Source organism: Sciurus carolinensis, chromosome 2 (assembly GCF_902686445.1).
Source record: "Sciurus carolinensis chromosome 2, mSciCar1.2, whole genome shotgun sequence".
Classification (NCBI taxonomy): Eukaryota; Metazoa; Chordata; class Mammalia; order Rodentia; family Sciuridae; genus Sciurus; species Sciurus carolinensis.
In genome coordinates this window covers 195,277,776-195,294,505 of record NC_062214.1, presented here as the reverse complement: position 1 = coordinate 195,294,505, position 16,730 = coordinate 195,277,776, and the positions used below count along the sequence as shown (strand labels likewise).

Here is a 16,730-nt window from a genome sequence, read left to right as displayed (position 1 = left end):
GTAAGTGTAGACCATCAATGAGGGAAAATTCCCTGGAGGGCAGCCATTAATTCAGTTCAGGAATTAAGGAATATGGAAAGTCATGACTGTGGGTGTGTGCTATACCTGCAATCAGCTGTGTGGGGATGGGTGTATGTATGTGCACCACATGTCTGTGTATGTGTGGTTCTCGCACTAGACTGCGTTCTGAATATCAGAATCCAGTCTCAGGCAAATAGCATTTTGTTTTGAATTTGTTCCCTGTTTAGCTAATTGTGATCTCAGCAGTTGTCTCAATACTAAGGCTCTTTTCCTTTGTGCTGAGGCAAAGGACTGTAGCAGAGGCTAAAGAGATTTGGGGTCATTGAGGTCATGCAAGGATCACTAGTGTTTCCCCTTCATTTCAGTGATACCTGGTCTCTGAACCTCCTCCCACCTGAGAAACTCATGTCTCTTGTCTCCCAATTTTTTTCCAGTTCAATTTGGAAGCAGTAAAATTGACAAAGAGCTGATAAACCGAATAGAGAGAGCCACTGGCCAGAGACCACACCGCTTCCTGCGCAGAGGCATCTTCTTCTCACACAGGTCAGGGGCTCGTCGCCACAGACTCTCACCCTTGCTTTAATTCACACAATTGTGAGGGAGCTCTTCTGTGGAGCTTCCCAGTGCTGTAGGCAAAATGACCCAGCTGTCAGAAGACTGGAGCCCACCTCTGTCTTCTCAGTACTGTGGGTCACATCCGTTCTTTTGCTCTCATACCCTTAGTTTATTCATTTATAGACTACACACCTCACAAGATGAAGGTCAAGTTCATTGCAGATAGGATCATGCCAGATTACTTGCTGTAGGTTATAAAAACAAAAAGTCATGGAAACAAGAGTCTGTGTCCAAGTTCAACATGTCTCTGCAATAAACAGTAGGCTTCCTGAAATTATGAACCTTCTTCCTCTTATTGTACCAGCCTGTTTATAATTGCTATCGAAAGAGAAACTAACAGAGGGTTCGAGGAACAGAGCATCCCCTCCTCAGACCATAAATTCTAGCAGATAACATCACAAAACAGGGACTTCTGCCTTCCTGCCCACGATGACTGGGATTGGACAGGCCCACTTCCGGGCTTTGTTCACAGGATGTGTGATCAGCAGTTCTGCCCTGTGCAGCTCACTTTGTGGGCAGTGTGTACTCAGTGTTCTCCCTGACGGAGTTTCACCGCGTATCCTAAGATTCACCTTCAAAAGCGTACAAGTCAGTGGGTCTCAGCAGTTCACAGGGTTGTACAGCCTTCACCAATGCCTAACTGCTGAGCATTTCACACCCAGAAAGGAAATCCCTGCTGTGCGCAGGCCCTCCCATTCCTCCCGGCCTCAGCCACAGTAGGCGCTCCTCTGCGTTCTGCCTCTGCATTTGCCGATTCTGGGAATGTCATATGAACAGGGTCCTGGGAAATCAGCCCTTTGTTTCTTGTCTTACTTCACTGCATGTTTTCTGGGATTCCCCATGCTGTGCATGTCTCAGTGCACATTCCAACCTCTGATGGATCGTGTCTCAACACATCCATTTTATTTAACATACATTTGAAGCATTCTGAGCATACAGTCAGTAAGCTCAGAACCTTGTATTAGCTACCATCGGGTACTGTCATGGAGCACAGAGCCTGTTTTATGATAAAGCATGGAGTAGCTTATTCATTCGTTGAATACTGTACTTACAGTGAAAAACAGAATGGTTGTGTGGGTGCAATTTTTACATTGTGGTCAAGGACTGCCTCCGCTTCATTCTTTTTCCCCCTGGTGGTAGAAACAGAACCCAGCACCTCCTGCTGCTAGCGTCCTACCACTGAACCACAGACCCAGCCCTCCCCACCTATTTTTTAAACAGGGACTTACTAAATAGCCTGGGCTGACCTGGAACTTGAGATCCTCCTGCCTCAGCCTTCCCAGTAGCTCAGTTACAGGCATGTGCCACTGTGCCCAGCCTTCATCCCTCCCATGCCAAAATGTGTTCCATCGCATGGATGAGCCCCACCTTCTGTCTATCTGTTCATTAGTTGATGGGTATTTGGGTTATTTTCACTGTTTGGTTATCAGTTATGCTACTCTGGACATTTTGTTCATAAACAAGCTTTTGGGTGGACACAGGCTTCAGTTCTGGCTGTACACTTGGGAGTAGAATTGATGGTTCGATGATGATTCTGTTTCTCTTTCTGAGGAACTGACAGACTGTCCACCACAGCAGTAGCTATCACTCTGCATTCCAGCCACCCATGTAGAGAGGTCTCGATTTCTCTTCAGCCCTACCAGTGCTTGTTACTTTCCAGGCTTTTGTTGTTGCCTTAGAGCTGCCCTAGTGGGGGTGAAGCAATATCTCACTGTGGTTTGGGGGTTTGTTCCCTGTTGACCAGTGATATTGGGCATCTTTTCCTGTGCTTATTGGTCTTTTATTTCTTTATTTATCTGTCTATCTATCGAGACATATATCTATCTATCTATCTATCGTTATGTTACCCTGGCTGGCCTTCAACTCACAACCCTCCTGCCTCAGCTTCCTCCCAAGTAACTGGGACTGTAGGCATGTACCACTGCATATTGGCTCTTTTTTTTTTTTTTTTTTTTTTTTGTGGTGCTGGGGATCGAACCCAGGGCCTTATGCTAGTAAGGCAAGCACTTTACCAACTGAGCTATCTCCCCAGCCCTGCATATTGGCTCTTTTGTATCTTCTTGAGAGAACTATTTAGATCCTGTGCCTACTGTTTTTTGTTTGTTTGTTTGTTTTTAACATTTCACTTTTTTTTTTTTTTTTTGCAGTGCTGGGGATCGAACCCAGGGCCTTGTGCTTACAAGGCAAGCACTCTACCGACTGAGCTATCTCCCCAGCCCTCACTTTTTTTTTTAAATATATATACTTTTTTTTTTTTAAATGTGATGCCGAGGATTGAACCCAGGGCCTCACACAAGTGCTCCACCACTGAGCCACAACCTCAGCCCATGCCCCTTTTTAATTGAGTTGTTTTCTTTTTCATGTTTTCATGTTGTTCTCCACACTGGGGATCAATCCCAGGAGCACTTTGCCACTGAGCTACATCCCCAGTCCTTATTATTTTTTATTTTTTAGATGGGGTCTTGCTAACTTGCTCAGACTGGCTCTGAACTTGGGGCCCTGTTGCCTCAGCCCTCCCAAGTAGTTGAGATTATAGGGTGGCTCAGCTTTTTATTGTTGAGTTACAATAATTTATTTTTAATTCACTTTAATTGGCACATTACAATTATGGATAGAAGTGGGGTTCATCATGATACACTCACACATGTGCAGAGTGTGATTTTGCCAGCTGCTCTCCCAGGTCCCCCCTTTGCTTTCCCCTGGGCCCCCTTCCTTCCCAAGATCCTTTTTTAATTCCTTTTTTCTTTACATGTATTCTGGATACTAATTCTTACCAACATAAGAATTGCAGATATATGCTCCCATTGTGTAGACTATCTTGCCGCTTTCTAATAGTGTCCTCTGAAGTACAGAAGTTTTAATTTTGAGGAAGCCAGTTTATTTTTTATTTGGTTGCTTACATTTTTCGTATCATCTCAGACCACTCACTGCCTAATCCACATGAGGACTCACATCTGTGTCCTGCAGAGCTCTATAATTCTGGCTGTTATACTTAAGTCTCTGGCACTTTTCAATTGAATCTTGGTGCGTGTGTAACAGAGCTCCAACTTCGTTCCTTTTCACATGGATATCTAATCGTCCCAGCGCCATTGTTTAAAAAGACCATTCTTTCCCTGTTGATTTTTCTTGACATCCTTACTGAAAACCAGCTGAACATATATCTAAGTGTTTAATTCTAGATTCTCGGTTCTGTTTCACTGATTTGTCTTTTCTTATGCTAGTACAACACAGCCTTGATTACTGTAGCTTTGAGGTAAATTTTAAAGGTAGAGAATTTGAATGTTCCAACTTTGCTCTTCTTTTTCAAGATCTTTTTTTGTTTTTTTGGTTTTTTTTTTTTTTTTTTGGTATTCTGGATCCCTTGCTTTTCTGTATAAATGTGTGTGTGTGCACATGGTGGGGTGGGGGTTACTGGGGATGCTAACCAGGCTCACTCTAGCACTGAGCTACACACCCCAGGCCTTCTTTATTTTCATTTTGAGACAGGGCCTTGCTAAGTTGCTAAGGCTGGCCTCAAACTTGACATTCTCCTGCCTCAGCCTCCTGAGTCTCTGGGATTACAGACATGTGTCACCATGCCTGACCCCATATGAATTTTTGGATCCGTTTTTTCATTTCTACAAAAAAGGCAGCTGGGATTTTGATAGAGATTGCTGTTAAATTTCCAATCCTGGACATGGGATATCTTTCCAGTTACTTATGTTTTTTAGTGTCTTTCAGTGGTGTTGTATAGTTTTCAATGTATAACTCTTATACTCCTTTGGTTAGATTTATGCTCTTATAAATAGCATTTACTTATTCATTATGCTACTGTATAGAAATATACAACTGATTTTTGTGTGTTGATCTTGAAACTTTACTGAATTGGTTTATTCTCCAATATTTTTCTTTTGTGTGCATTCTATAAGATTTTCTATTTGTAGGATCATGCCACCAATGAATAGATAGTAGTTTACTCCTTTCCTTTCCAGTTTGGATATTTTTTCCTTATATAATTGTTCTGACTGGAACTTCCATACAGTATTGAATAGTAGTGGGGAAAGTGGGCTTGTCTTACCCCAGTCACAGGAGAAGGCTTCAGTCTTATGTTGGGTATAATGTTAGCTGCGGGTTTTCTATGAATCTTCTTCCTCTTGTTAACAAATTTGCCTTTTGTTCTTAGTTTATCGAGCATTTTCATTTGAAAGGAAGTTGACTTTTAGCAGGTGCTTTTCTCTTTTCTGCGAGATGGTCATGTGAACTTTGTCCTCTCTTCTATTAATATGCTTTGTCATGTTGATGGATTTCTGTATGTTGAATCAAACTTGCATTCCTGGAACCAATCCCACTTGATCATGGTGTATAATCTTTTATGTTGCTGAATAGTGAGCTTTTAAGGATTTTTATCCTGTATTCACAGGTATTTGGTCTATAGTTTCTGTGTGTCTTCATCTTGGTGTGGTATGGGGTAAGACTCCTGGAATGAGTTGAACACTAGTCTCTCTTCAGTTTACTTGGGAGAGCTTGAAGGGTTGGTGTTCATTCTTTATTGAACATTTGATGGGAATAACCAGTGACTCTGTCTGGTCCTGGGCTTTTTTGTTGGGGAGTTTTTGTTACTGGTTGAACCTTTTTACTTGTTAGAGATCCACTGGATTTTGTTTCTTCTCAGCTCAGGTCAGCAGTCGCCTCTGGATTCCTTCTGCTCCCTCTGGGCGTCTCCTCTGTTTGTCATGCCTTATTTGTAGTAGTCCTTCACAGTCCTCTTATTCTGCGAGGTCAGTGTCATGTCCCTTCTTGCATTCCTGATTTCGATCATTTTCTTCTTCTCTGACCTGTCTTGGTCACATCAGCTCAAGGCTTACCATTCCATTGGTCATGAGTCAGAACTTTTCATCCTGACATTTCATGGTCCTCCCTGCCCTTGTGATGTACTTTTTCCTTTTCCTCAGTATAGTAACCTTGTAAGCTCTTGGTTCAGGAGCTTGGGACTTGGCCTTGCTCGTTGTCAGATGTGAGAGTGCCCCTACCTTACCTACCATCTGTGAAGACACAGCAGCACTGCCCGGCCTCCCTCACCACTGAGCCAGGCCTGCTGAAGCCACCGAAGGAAGCGTAGACCTCAGCAGACTCTCACACCTGGGGAGCACCTCACCCCAGGGCCTGGTACTAGTGAGTGCTCAGATGTTGCCTGCATCCATGGAAAGCAACTCAGGTGGCGACTGTGCTTCTTCCTTTCTGTATGTTCTTAGAAGTTCAATTTGGCAAGTTGTGAGAACCAAAGAATGACTTTTTCTTCCTTATTTCAAAAGCAGTATTCAAAACTAATACTCTAATCCCCAAAGACCAGCTCTGATGATCCTTGGCTTGGGGAGCAGCAGAAGCCCTTTTAGAATCCTTTTATCCAGGCTCTCCCACCCTGACCTTGGAGAGAGGCAGGTATTCCTCTTTTATTTTGGGACACTACCCACAATCACAGAACATTCACACAGTGTTGGCTGGTTTTAGCATCTTGTGAGCATTGCTGAACGCTGGAATCCCTTCTTATATTTTAAAAATACAGAATCTAAGACATCTTCTGTGGTTCAGAATCTCTGAGGATGAGCTCAGGCAACCGTGATTGGAACAGCCTGGCCAGGTGGTGCTGATGGACAGCCAGCAAGGGGGGTCCTCTGTGTGTTGTCTGTGTGTTCTCATCCCAGGGGAGAAAAGATGGCTCCAGAATGACTCTCTGGTCCCATGAAGACACTGAGTCCCATGCTGGCTCAGGCCACCCTACTCAGGTCCCTAACCGAGGGCTTCACGTTGAACTCCAAGGGCACCTTCCTTCTGCTGCTCCCCAAGCCAGGCCTGCATGGAGCCTGTCATTTTCCTGGGCTGGGTGATGCTAACAAGGATGGTGCAGTGGTAGCTTGGCATCCCCCAGGGAGGTGTATAAAGTACACAGTGTAACAACTTTGATAATTGGAAGAATTCCAGAAGTCCCACGGCTACCTATCTGTGTCCCTTTTAGACCTGTTATTCCAAACCTGCATATGTTTCCAATCATTCACAGGAGAAACCATTTCAGTAGAAGTTCCCTGTCATTTTTATACCATAAATATCAAAGATAACAAAGCCTAGTTATTATCAGTGGTGTTTTGTCTCTGTCTTTATTTTCATTTCCAAATGAGCCTAGGTGCTTTGATATTTTTCCTAAAAAATCACTTTCTTTTTCTTCTTTTGCCATTAGAGATATGAATCAAGTTCTCGATGCCTATGAAAATAAGAAGCCATTTTATCTATACACAGGCAGGGGCCCCTCTTCTGAAGCAATGCATGTAGGTCATCTCATCCCGTTTATTTTCACCAAGTAAGTATGCCTCGGATGACTTTTCTCACTTTCCCGTGAACCCAGAGTGGGGCCTGCAAGCCATCTTTAGAAGTACAGATATGCAATTTTCTGTTTGCTCTGGCACCTTTATGCTGCTGAGCTCCTCTGGGCCTGCTGCACTCCTCCTCCTGCTCCCTGCTCATACCACCGCAGGCATCCACAGCTCAGCCTGGGTGTCCCCATCTGCAAGATGAGGACACCAACTCCTACCTTGTAGATTATCAATAAAGTACAGAAAAGCAGCTCAGAGCCTGGCATATGAGTCCCTCTGAGTCAATCCTTGGTAGTAGATTTCTCATTAGCACTAGTCAGATTAACAGCATGAGATCATGTGGTTTTGTAAGCAGAAATCACATTTATAAGCAAAGTCACAGTCTTTCTCCCTTGTTCCCAGGTGGCTGCAGGACGTGTTCAACGTGCCCTTGGTGGTCCAGATGTCCGATGATGAGAAGTACCTGTGGAAGGACCTGAGCCTGGACCAGGCCTACTCCTACACGGTGGAGAACGCCAAGGACATCATCGCCTGCGGCTTCGACATCAACAAGACCTTCATCTTCTCTGACCTTGAATACATGGGGTAAGGAGAACTGGCCACCTCTTGAGGAAGTGCCTAAAACATCCGAAACGGCTTAAGGCCTGCTAAGTGTGTTTTGTTTCTGGTTTTGGGTTTTTTTTTTTTTTTTTTTTTTTAATTGTAATCTGGTTTATTGCTTTTATTTACCAGTAATTTTGAAAGCAGAAAGTTGTGTATACATAGGAAGGATTAGATATTGTGAGCATTTTAGAGAAACAGCTATTGCCTTCATAATTATAGTTACAGAAATATAAATATGTGCCCAGGCATGCAGGGTGGTGCCATGACTTGTCACCACGGGCACTTGCGCATCCCTGTTTCCTCCCAGGACAACCAGCCTTAGAGTCCTGATAGCTTCCTTGTTTTTAGTGTCCCTTTTTCCTCACAGAGGAAAGATTCATTGGTCACACAGTTCCCTCACAGTCTAGCATTTTAAATCAGCCTTTAATGGGTCAACGTATGTCGTTCTGAAAATCCTTGAATTTGAACTTCTGAGGTCTTGGATTTTGTCCCAAATTGTCAAGAGGTGTTTAGAAAAATACGACTTTGATAAATCCTCACAAGAAGAATGCTGTTTATTTCAGCAAACATTTCTTGAGTGCTGGGGTGTGACTCAGTGGCAGAGAGTGCTTACCTAGCATGTGCGAGGCCTGAGTTCCATACCCAGTACCATAAAAAATTCATGAGCCTGAAAGTGTAGCACTCCCTTGTGGAGCCAGTTCAGCAAGGTGCTATGCATCTTGTTGGGGGCCGGGCTCTGAGCTGGGGTCCCCTGTGCTATCTTACTACCAGTTTGCCTAGCCGAGGCGTGAGGGAACACCCCAGGGGCAGCAGAAACCAGCAGCACACAGGCGCGTAGCTGTTCCAATTCCCAGAATGCTCCCGTTATGTAAGTCCTTGAAGCCAAGTAGGAGCTGCATATGCACTGGGAGCAGTGGATACCCTGATGGCAATTCTGACCTTTTATTAGAAAATAATTTTTTTTTCTAACATCACCTATTAGGTATTTTCTTAAATCACATCCCTCCCTTCTGCCACGTGAGCATAACCGCACTGTGGGATCCTCAAAGGATAAACTGTGGATCTGGATTCTGCTCTTCTTGGTGACCATCCAGAGCGTGTGTCATTATTTTCCTGACGGTGCATTTCACTGCTCTTACCCAGTCCTTTAACCTGACCTGATTCAGTTGGTTGACCTGAGCACAAACAAGCCTCAGCTGACACAAACTCCTGGTCTCAGGCCATCCTCTCACCTCCGCCTCAGGAGCGCAGGCTGCAGGTGTGCCACCACATGCCTGGCCTCTGGGTCTATGCGGCCTGCCCTGCCCCACTGCAGCCGGGGCTGCCCTCGTCTCCCTCTGCTCACCCTCCAGGTCTCCACGCCAGAGGACAAGGAGCCAGGGCACTCTTGGTCTAGTCCACAAGCTTTGATTTAGCACCTGCATCACTGCCACCTCCAGTGAGCTAGAGCAGTTTGCAGTTCCACTTCTGCCACTTCCGAGACCCTGCCCACCATCCTCCCTAGACCCCACACTCCAGCTTGGCTAACTCCTGTGTTTTTCCTCCAAACACAAGGTTAAGCCTCACCTTTTCCTGGGAACTTCCCCTCCCTGCAGACAGATCTGGGTGTCCCTGTCTCATCCCCAGCACCCAAACCACTGCCCGTCTGGTGCAGTGAGGCCCTGATGGGTGGCCCTCTCGCCACTAGCTGGATAAAACACACAGTTCCTCTACTTACTCTCTCTGTAGCAGGCAGAGCCCTGCAAGCACAACAGAAGCAAAGCCCAGTCCCACCTTGCTGAGCTCCAGTGTTGGTGGCCAGACAAGAACAGACACCTGTAGGAAGTCATGAAGGTAGCTCGGTGGCCGGCTGCATGTTGGGGCAGTGAAGAGATCACATATCACCAACCCTGTTAACACATTCTGAATGTGGCACTTTGGCAGCCGTTTCCCAGGCCGTCTCTGGTAACTAGTCCACTGCTCCTGCTATGCTTCACGCCGCGTGAACTTCCTCTTTCTTTATAAACATGAAGTAAAACTTTATGTGAATAAAATGAAAATCAGACAGTATGTCACCCCATTTAAGAATTTCTTCCAGATACTTGAGCGTTTTACTTTTCTTTCTTGAATTTTACTCAAAAAATGGCACCTTTGACTAATAGGGATGCTTCCTGGTCCTAAGAAGCTAGCAGTACCACGAAGCCCGACTTGGCCTCCTTTTGGGTACCAGGAAGTACCTGCATGTTTCTGCCTCTGCCTGCAGGGGTCGTGGGAGGCAGAGTATGAAAACTTGCAGTGCAGACCCAGCTCTGTCCCCACTTGGCCTTGCTCCCTTGGGCAAGTCCTAAATCTCTAGTGTCCATTTTCCTGTGAAGTTGGGGTGCTTGGTGCTGGCGAGAGGCAGCACAGCAGAGGGTACCGGGCTCTGCCAGCGTTCCGGTCCCAGCTGGCACTGCTGCCTTTCTTGGCCCCTCCTGAGGCATGCCCTCTGCCTTTCTCGGCCCCTCTCCTTTATGCTGCAGATCATTGATGAGACCCATGGCAGCGGTGGTGGGGTGGGGTCAGGAGACAGAACCACTACTACCCCAACAACTAGTCAGGTTGTCCTCCTGTCAGCTGACAGTGAGCTCTCAGTGACAGTCAAGTGTTGGGAGGACAAGGAGGGGTGGCAATACGGAGAGCTCAGGATGACTGTCCTCGCTACAGAGATGTGTGAGGTCAGCATCCGTTTCTCATGTGAAGTGCTGAGGAAAGTGCCTGGCACCTGGTGAGCTCAGCAAATGTGTCACCTTCCAAAACCGCCTCCAGCTCTGGACCCCAGGTGTGCAAGGCTGGGGCACAGCCATTGCTCACAGGGCAGTCAGGTGTGTTCCTTATTGCCAGTGAGAGACCCTGATGTGTGCTGTCGGCTATCATGCTACGTCTGTCCCTGCCTGGGCTCCCCTTGTGGGGACTAGGTGCCCTCTGGTGCATTGTGACTCCAGGTGGAAGGCTGTAATTGTCCTGGTGATTAGGTTGTGTCCCCAGGTGGTAGGCAGCCTGTCTGGCTGCTGTGAGCTCTGAGGCCCGCCACCGCTCCCCAGAAGGCCACTCCTTCAGGCTAGTTCCCATCTCAGCTGGTCAAGTTTGTCTCTCTGAGCTGTTCTGAGCTGAGCTGGGCTATTCTTGGGGAGTCCTTCCCAGCTCTGTTCCTACCCTGCACAGAGCCCTGGCTGGGACTGCAACTCAGCTGGTTGCTAAGTGAAAGCCACAGAGAAAGCCCACTGCTGGCTGCTTAACCTCGAAGACCCTGGTGTGAGGGCCTCTGCCTCTGCAAACCTCCCTGCCTCCAGTGCCCACCCTGGCAGCCAGTGGCCCTGCACTCCAGATAGCCACCTCCCACCTGCCCAGAGGATCCAGGAGCTCTCCAGCTCATGTCAAGTGTCCAAACTCTTTGAAAGCTGTGAGACACAAAGAGAAAAGCACAGATTTGGGGGCCTGTCTCCATCTGAGAAACAGAGGTGATGCCACTACCTCAAAAGGACATTGGGCAGTGTCAGCCAGTATTCAGATCTGACCTGCCTTCGTCCCTTTTCTGCTGCTATGACAGAATACCACAGACTGGATAATTTATGAGAAAAAGACATTGATTTCTCACAGTTCTAGAGACTGGGACGTCCAGGAGCACCAACATCTGCCAAGGCCCTTTGTCCTTTGTCTTCCCATCACAGAAGGGCAAGCATGTTCTCGAGACAGAGCAAGGAAAGGGGTCCAGCACCCCTTATAGCTAACACATCCCACCCGCTAGCGAGGGCATCCCCCTCTTACTCCCTCACAGGTGGTTAGACTGCAGCCTGAGTCTGGAGGGATGTTCAGGCTGGCGCCTCTCACAGCTCCTGTCACGTTTCAGCCAACACTTGACTTGCATTGTGCCCTTTCTGTCACTATAGTGCTTGACACTTGGTAGGGCCCAGAGAAAGGGGCAGCTGCCGACAGTCGCCACAGGCACTAAGTAGGAAGTCACTCTGCACCCCATTTGCTTGATGTCAGCCCCATTCCCTCTGGTGACTGAGTGGCCACCACAGGTCTAGGCCTCAGCCACACCCTGCACCACCCAGAAGAGAGAACCATGTTGCTTAAACCAGCTACTGTGGTCCCACCCTGTGGCTGGGGAGGGGTCAGCCCTGCCCTTTGTGCTCAGGGAGCAGTGACCAGATGCAAGGAGGACATCTGCACTGAGACCAACCCTCCTCCTTCCTGGGCCTGTCAGTACTGTCCATAAGCTCTGTCCAGCTGCAAGGAGCAGACAGGCTTGGCAGAGAGGCTGCTGAGCCTCCCACCACTGAGCACCACCACACATTGAACTGCTAACTGGTAGGCTTTGGACAGCCCACAGCAGCCCCGCACCTCTAAACCTGCTGTTCCACCTTGTTTCCATGACTCCATGCTGGCTTCACGCTGGTTTCCCTCTCCTGGTCAGCTCCACATTAAAGGTGTATCCTCTGTGGCTTTTGCAGGTACCCTTACAGGTGGCTTCCCCACGCCTTCCTGTATTCACATGTTGGCCATGTTATCGTCCCCAACGGGGTCTGTGACCCAGGCCTGACCCACACCACACCTTACTGACACCCACTTTGACTCTGGTGGAGCTCCCCCAGCGTAGGTCTGACTCTGACTGTCTCTGCAGGATGAGCTCAGGCTTCTACAAGAATGTGGTGAAGATTCAGAAGCACGTCACCTTCAACCAAGTGAAGGGCATTTTCGGCTTCACTGACAGTGACTGCATTGGTAAGGGCCATGCCACCTGCAGACTGCCTCTCCCCCAGCAAGATTACAGGACTCGGAGGAGGAGGAGAGGTGCTTTTAAAGAGTCCCAGGCAAGCCAGGTGTGGCAGCACACCCCTGTGATCCCAATGACTCCAGAGACTCAGGAGAATTTCGAGTTGGAGGCCAGCCTCAGCAACTTAGAGCCTGTCTCCAGATGAAAATAAGTCTTGGAGAAGTGGGACCAAAGTTGAGGCCAAAGCGTCTGGTCCTTAATTATCTGCTCTGGGGACTTGGGCTGTCTCTGAGGTATTAGTATTTGCAGTTTATCTCTTTAAATAAGACATTCAGGTGCAGGTGTTCCCTGAAACATAAAGAGTTGGCATAGCATTCAGCCACTTCTGGGCTCCATGAAGCTATGCCTCAGACTAGAAGACTAGACTATCACTCTCCTCAGTCATCCACTTTAAGGTTTAGAAGAAAAAAAGAAAAAGGCAATGGTGTTTTGTACCTGTGATCCCAGAAACTCAGGAGGCTGAGGTAAGAGGATCACAAGTTCAACGCCAGCCTCAGCGACTTAGCGAGGCCCTAAGCAACTTAGTGAGACCCTGTCTCTAAATAATAAATTAAAAAGGGCTGGGGACGTGACTCAGTGGTTAAGCACCCCTTGGTTCAATCCCCAGTACCAAAACAAAACAAAATACTAGATACTTTTATCTACCAAGATAGTCATCATAATTTACGATATTTAAAGATGGAGAACAGCCTGAACACCCAATTTTTAGAGAATGGGTCCATACTGTAGACACATGCCCAGAGTAAAATATATTTAATAACAGCATGTGTGAATGTCACAAAGTGAAATGGTCAAGGACTCGATAGCTAAAATCACAACCTGGAGTAAAACAGGAAACAGGACACACTGGGACAGCAGAGTTCTCTCTACTTTTCTCTATTTTTCAGACGTTAGTAGTGATTGTTTCTTTTGTAATGGGGACAAAACACTCTTGTTCGCCCCTCTGGCTGGGTTGCATGACCGTAACAGCCGTGGGTCTCTGAAAACGTTTTCCCTGGCTTTTAGGGAAGATCAGCTTTCCCGCCATCCAGGCCGCTCCCTCCTTCAGCAACTCATTCCCGCAGATCTTCCGGGACAAGACAGACATCCAGTGCCTCATCCCGTGTGCCATCGACCAGGTCAGGGGCGCGCCCGGTTCTGCAGGCCCCGTTCCTGGGCGGGCTTGGCCCTCGTCTTCCAGGAGCGCCACCTCTGGCCACTGGTGTGAGGCGCGGCAGCCTCCAGGAAGGTGCCGGGCTGCTCCCTGGCCAGAGGCCTCTTCAGCCCAGCCCTGTTCCCCTCCCCTACAGGACCCCTACTTTAGAATGACGAGGGACGTGGCCCCGCGGATTGGCTACCCTAAACCAGCCCTGCTGCACTCGACCTTCTTCCCCGCCCTGCAGGGCGCGCAGACCAAGATGAGCGCCAGCGACCCCAACTCCTCCATCTTCCTCACAGACACGGCCAAGCAGATCAAGACCAAGGTGAGCGGTGGGCAGAGTGGGCTGGGAGCAGAGTGGTGGTCACAGTCGTGCTGACCCCTGACACTGTCTCCTGCGCAGCGGCCCCTCCCAGAGGCAGGGGGAGCCTCATGCTTGTGCCCTTGGTTTAGATTAAAATCCAAGGGCTAAGGCCACCCTGGGACAGCATGGTGGTGAGCGCCAGCCTGGCACGTGTGAGGCCCTGGGTTCCATCCTCGGCACCACGTAAAAACAAATAAATAAACGTATTATGTCCACCTACAACTAAAAATTATTTTTTTTTAATCTAAAGGCTTTTTTTCCTTTTCTTCTTTTTTTTTCCTTTTTTCCCTGCACTTTTTTTTTTTAATAGTTGTAGGTGGGCACACACTTTTTTTTTTAATAATTGTAGGTGGGCACAACACCTTTATTTTATTTATCTTGTGTAGTGCTGAGGATGGAACTCAGGGCCTCACACGTGCTAGGTGAGCGCTCCACCACTGGCCACAGCCCCGCCCTTCCCCTGCCTTTCTTACCTGTGCTCTGTGCTGGAAGCAAAGTCATAAAGTCGTGATGAATGAGGATGTTACCAAGCACGGTGAGGACTGGCCCACAGCCAGCCCCAGGCCTGGGCCAGCACCTTGCTCGTGTTTTCTGTTCTCCCTGGAGCTCAGACTGCTTGTCCTTCTACAGGGAGAGCCCTGAGGCCACAGGCCTCACCTGGCCAGGTACCCACCACCAGGACGGAGCAGCCCTTACCAGGCTTCAGGCTGCCGTTCTCCTGGACAGCCCTCCCAGGGAAACAGATCAGAAGTGCCCTCTTGGGGCTGGGGATATGGCTCAGTTGGTAGAGTGCTTGCCTTGCAAGCACAAGGCCCTGGGTTCAATTCCACAAAAAAAAAAAAAAAAAAAAAAAAAAAAAAGAAGTGCCCTCTTGCAGAACAGTCCTGTGCAGCAGTGCCCCGCCCTGTGTGGCATGGGTACTCAGTAAATATTTGTCAAGTCACTGGAAAAACTAAAATAGAAATTAGTTTGCACTTCCTTATTTTCCAGGGTCCTGGTCCTTTTTTTTTTTTTTTCCCCAATACTAGGAATGGAAGCCAGGGTGTTCTACCAGTGAGCTATATCCACAGCCCTTTTTATTTTTATTTTAGATAGGGCATCGATGAGTTGTAGAGACTAGCCTCAAACTTGTGATCCTCCTGACTAGCTGGGATTACAGATGTGTACCACTGTGCCCAGCCAGGACCCCAGTTCTCTGACTCAGTACTGAACAGCAGTGGGTCTGTGACCACTCAGGATTACACATGCTAACATTTCCTTGTACTGGGAATGTGTTTGTGGTCTGGCAGACTGCAGCAAGGTGATGGGCAGTGTGTCTGAGGCAGGTGTGGCCCTCTGCGTCACTGCCAGGCCCTGACTTTGGGAAGTCCAGTCAAGTTCTAGTTGACAGTGGGGGACTTTTCATATCAAACCCTTCAGGAAATGGCCTCTGCCAGCTCTCCTCCTCACTTGGAAGCTGGTGTCCACGGGCTTTCTCTTTCTCTTTCACTTTTGGCTCAAACTTCCAGAGCAGAGAGCAGAGGAGAGGAAGGGAAATGCCAGCAGAGAAGACATATGTTTGTTTTCTAGAGTTGTTTTTTAAAAGATATTTATGACTGGGGAAATTTTTCATTTCCTTAGAACCAGCAGAGACCCTAGGGGCTGGGCCAGTGAGCATGAGGTCAGGCTTGCAGAGGGTCACCAGGGTCACAAGCAGCCTGAAGGTCATGGTCAGGCCCTCCCTCTCCAAAATCCCCATATCAATTCAGCTGCAGACTGAGAATTGCTATGCTAGAGAAAAGAGGGGCACCTATTCCAGCCTCTCCAGGAGCTGTGCCGGGGGTGGCCAGCTTGTGTCCACTTTATAGGTGAGGGAACCAAGGCTTGGAGAGGTTCCTGCAGCTGGGAAGCAGTCCTGGCGCCCAGGTCCCCCACTGTCAAGCCTGGTGGTGTGGCCTGTGAGATGACCATGCACACTGGTATTCCCTCCTCTAACACTGTGGGGGTATCGCCCCCACCAAGCCGTCCTCCAACAGAGAGAAGCCAGCATCTTCTAATTTAGCTCAGTTCTGCTCTCTCCCTGCAGCACGGCAGCCCACAGGCTGAGGTCTCGTGCCCAAGACTGCCCAGCTCCCAGTGACCAACTGTGAATCAGGTTCCCACAGTCCCCTGCTTGGGTTGCTAGAGCAACTCACAGAACTCAGGAAGTAATCCTTATCCCATAGTTTATTGTAAAGGATGCAGATGAACAGCCAGCTGAAGAGATGAACAGGGTATGGAAGTGGACAGAGCTGCCCCATCACCACTGGGCACTGCACTCCCCAGCAGCTTCCGTGTATCAGCAAATCTCATCCAAAAGTTTTAATTGAACATAGTCTCCAGCCTCTTCTTCCTCCCCTGCAGTCTCTGGAAAGTGGGGCTGAACTTTCCAACCCTCTGACTTGCTCAGTCCTTGGGACTTTCTGGTTCTTGTTCCATCCTAAGGCACCAAGGGTCCCCACCCCGGTCACCTTGAGATACTCTTAGACTCAGGAGAATCCTGGGGCTTTGCAAACTTTGTATGAAGACAAAATAGTACACAAAAGATGCTCGTCACTCAGGAAATTTCCAGGGATTCAGAAACTCTGCAGGAACCCAAGACGAAAACCAAACATATTTCCCATCGTACTGCAGAGACCTGCCACCCTCTGCTGTGGCTCCTGGTCCTAGCTGTTCAGGTGTCATTTCTGAAGTGGAAGTGGTATACTGGCTTGACAGACTTGACACGGGGCTTACACGAAGTCTATATACAAAGCGCTTGTAGTTGGGCATGGTGGCACAAGCCTATAATCCCAGCAACCCAGGAGCCTGAGGCAGGAGGATCACAAG

General features: G+C 48.2%; 1 protein-coding gene across 2 annotated transcripts in view; it reads left to right on the top strand.

Moving 5' to 3' along the window:
* Window positions 1–16,730, top strand: part of Wars1 (tryptophanyl-tRNA synthetase 1) — a 32,104-nt gene that overhangs the window by 11,241 nt on the left and 4,133 nt on the right. For both annotated transcript variants that reach the window (XM_047538467.1, XM_047538468.1), the window contains exons 5-10: window positions 456–564; window positions 6,848–6,967; window positions 7,383–7,565; window positions 12,229–12,329; window positions 13,387–13,499; window positions 13,671–13,844. In XM_047538467.1, coding sequence (XP_047394423.1) covers window positions 456–564; window positions 6,848–6,967; window positions 7,383–7,565; window positions 12,229–12,329; window positions 13,387–13,499; window positions 13,671–13,844 — 800 coding nt within the window. The remainder of the gene's footprint in view (window positions 1–455; window positions 565–6,847; window positions 6,968–7,382; window positions 7,566–12,228; window positions 12,330–13,386; window positions 13,500–13,670; window positions 13,845–16,730) is intronic.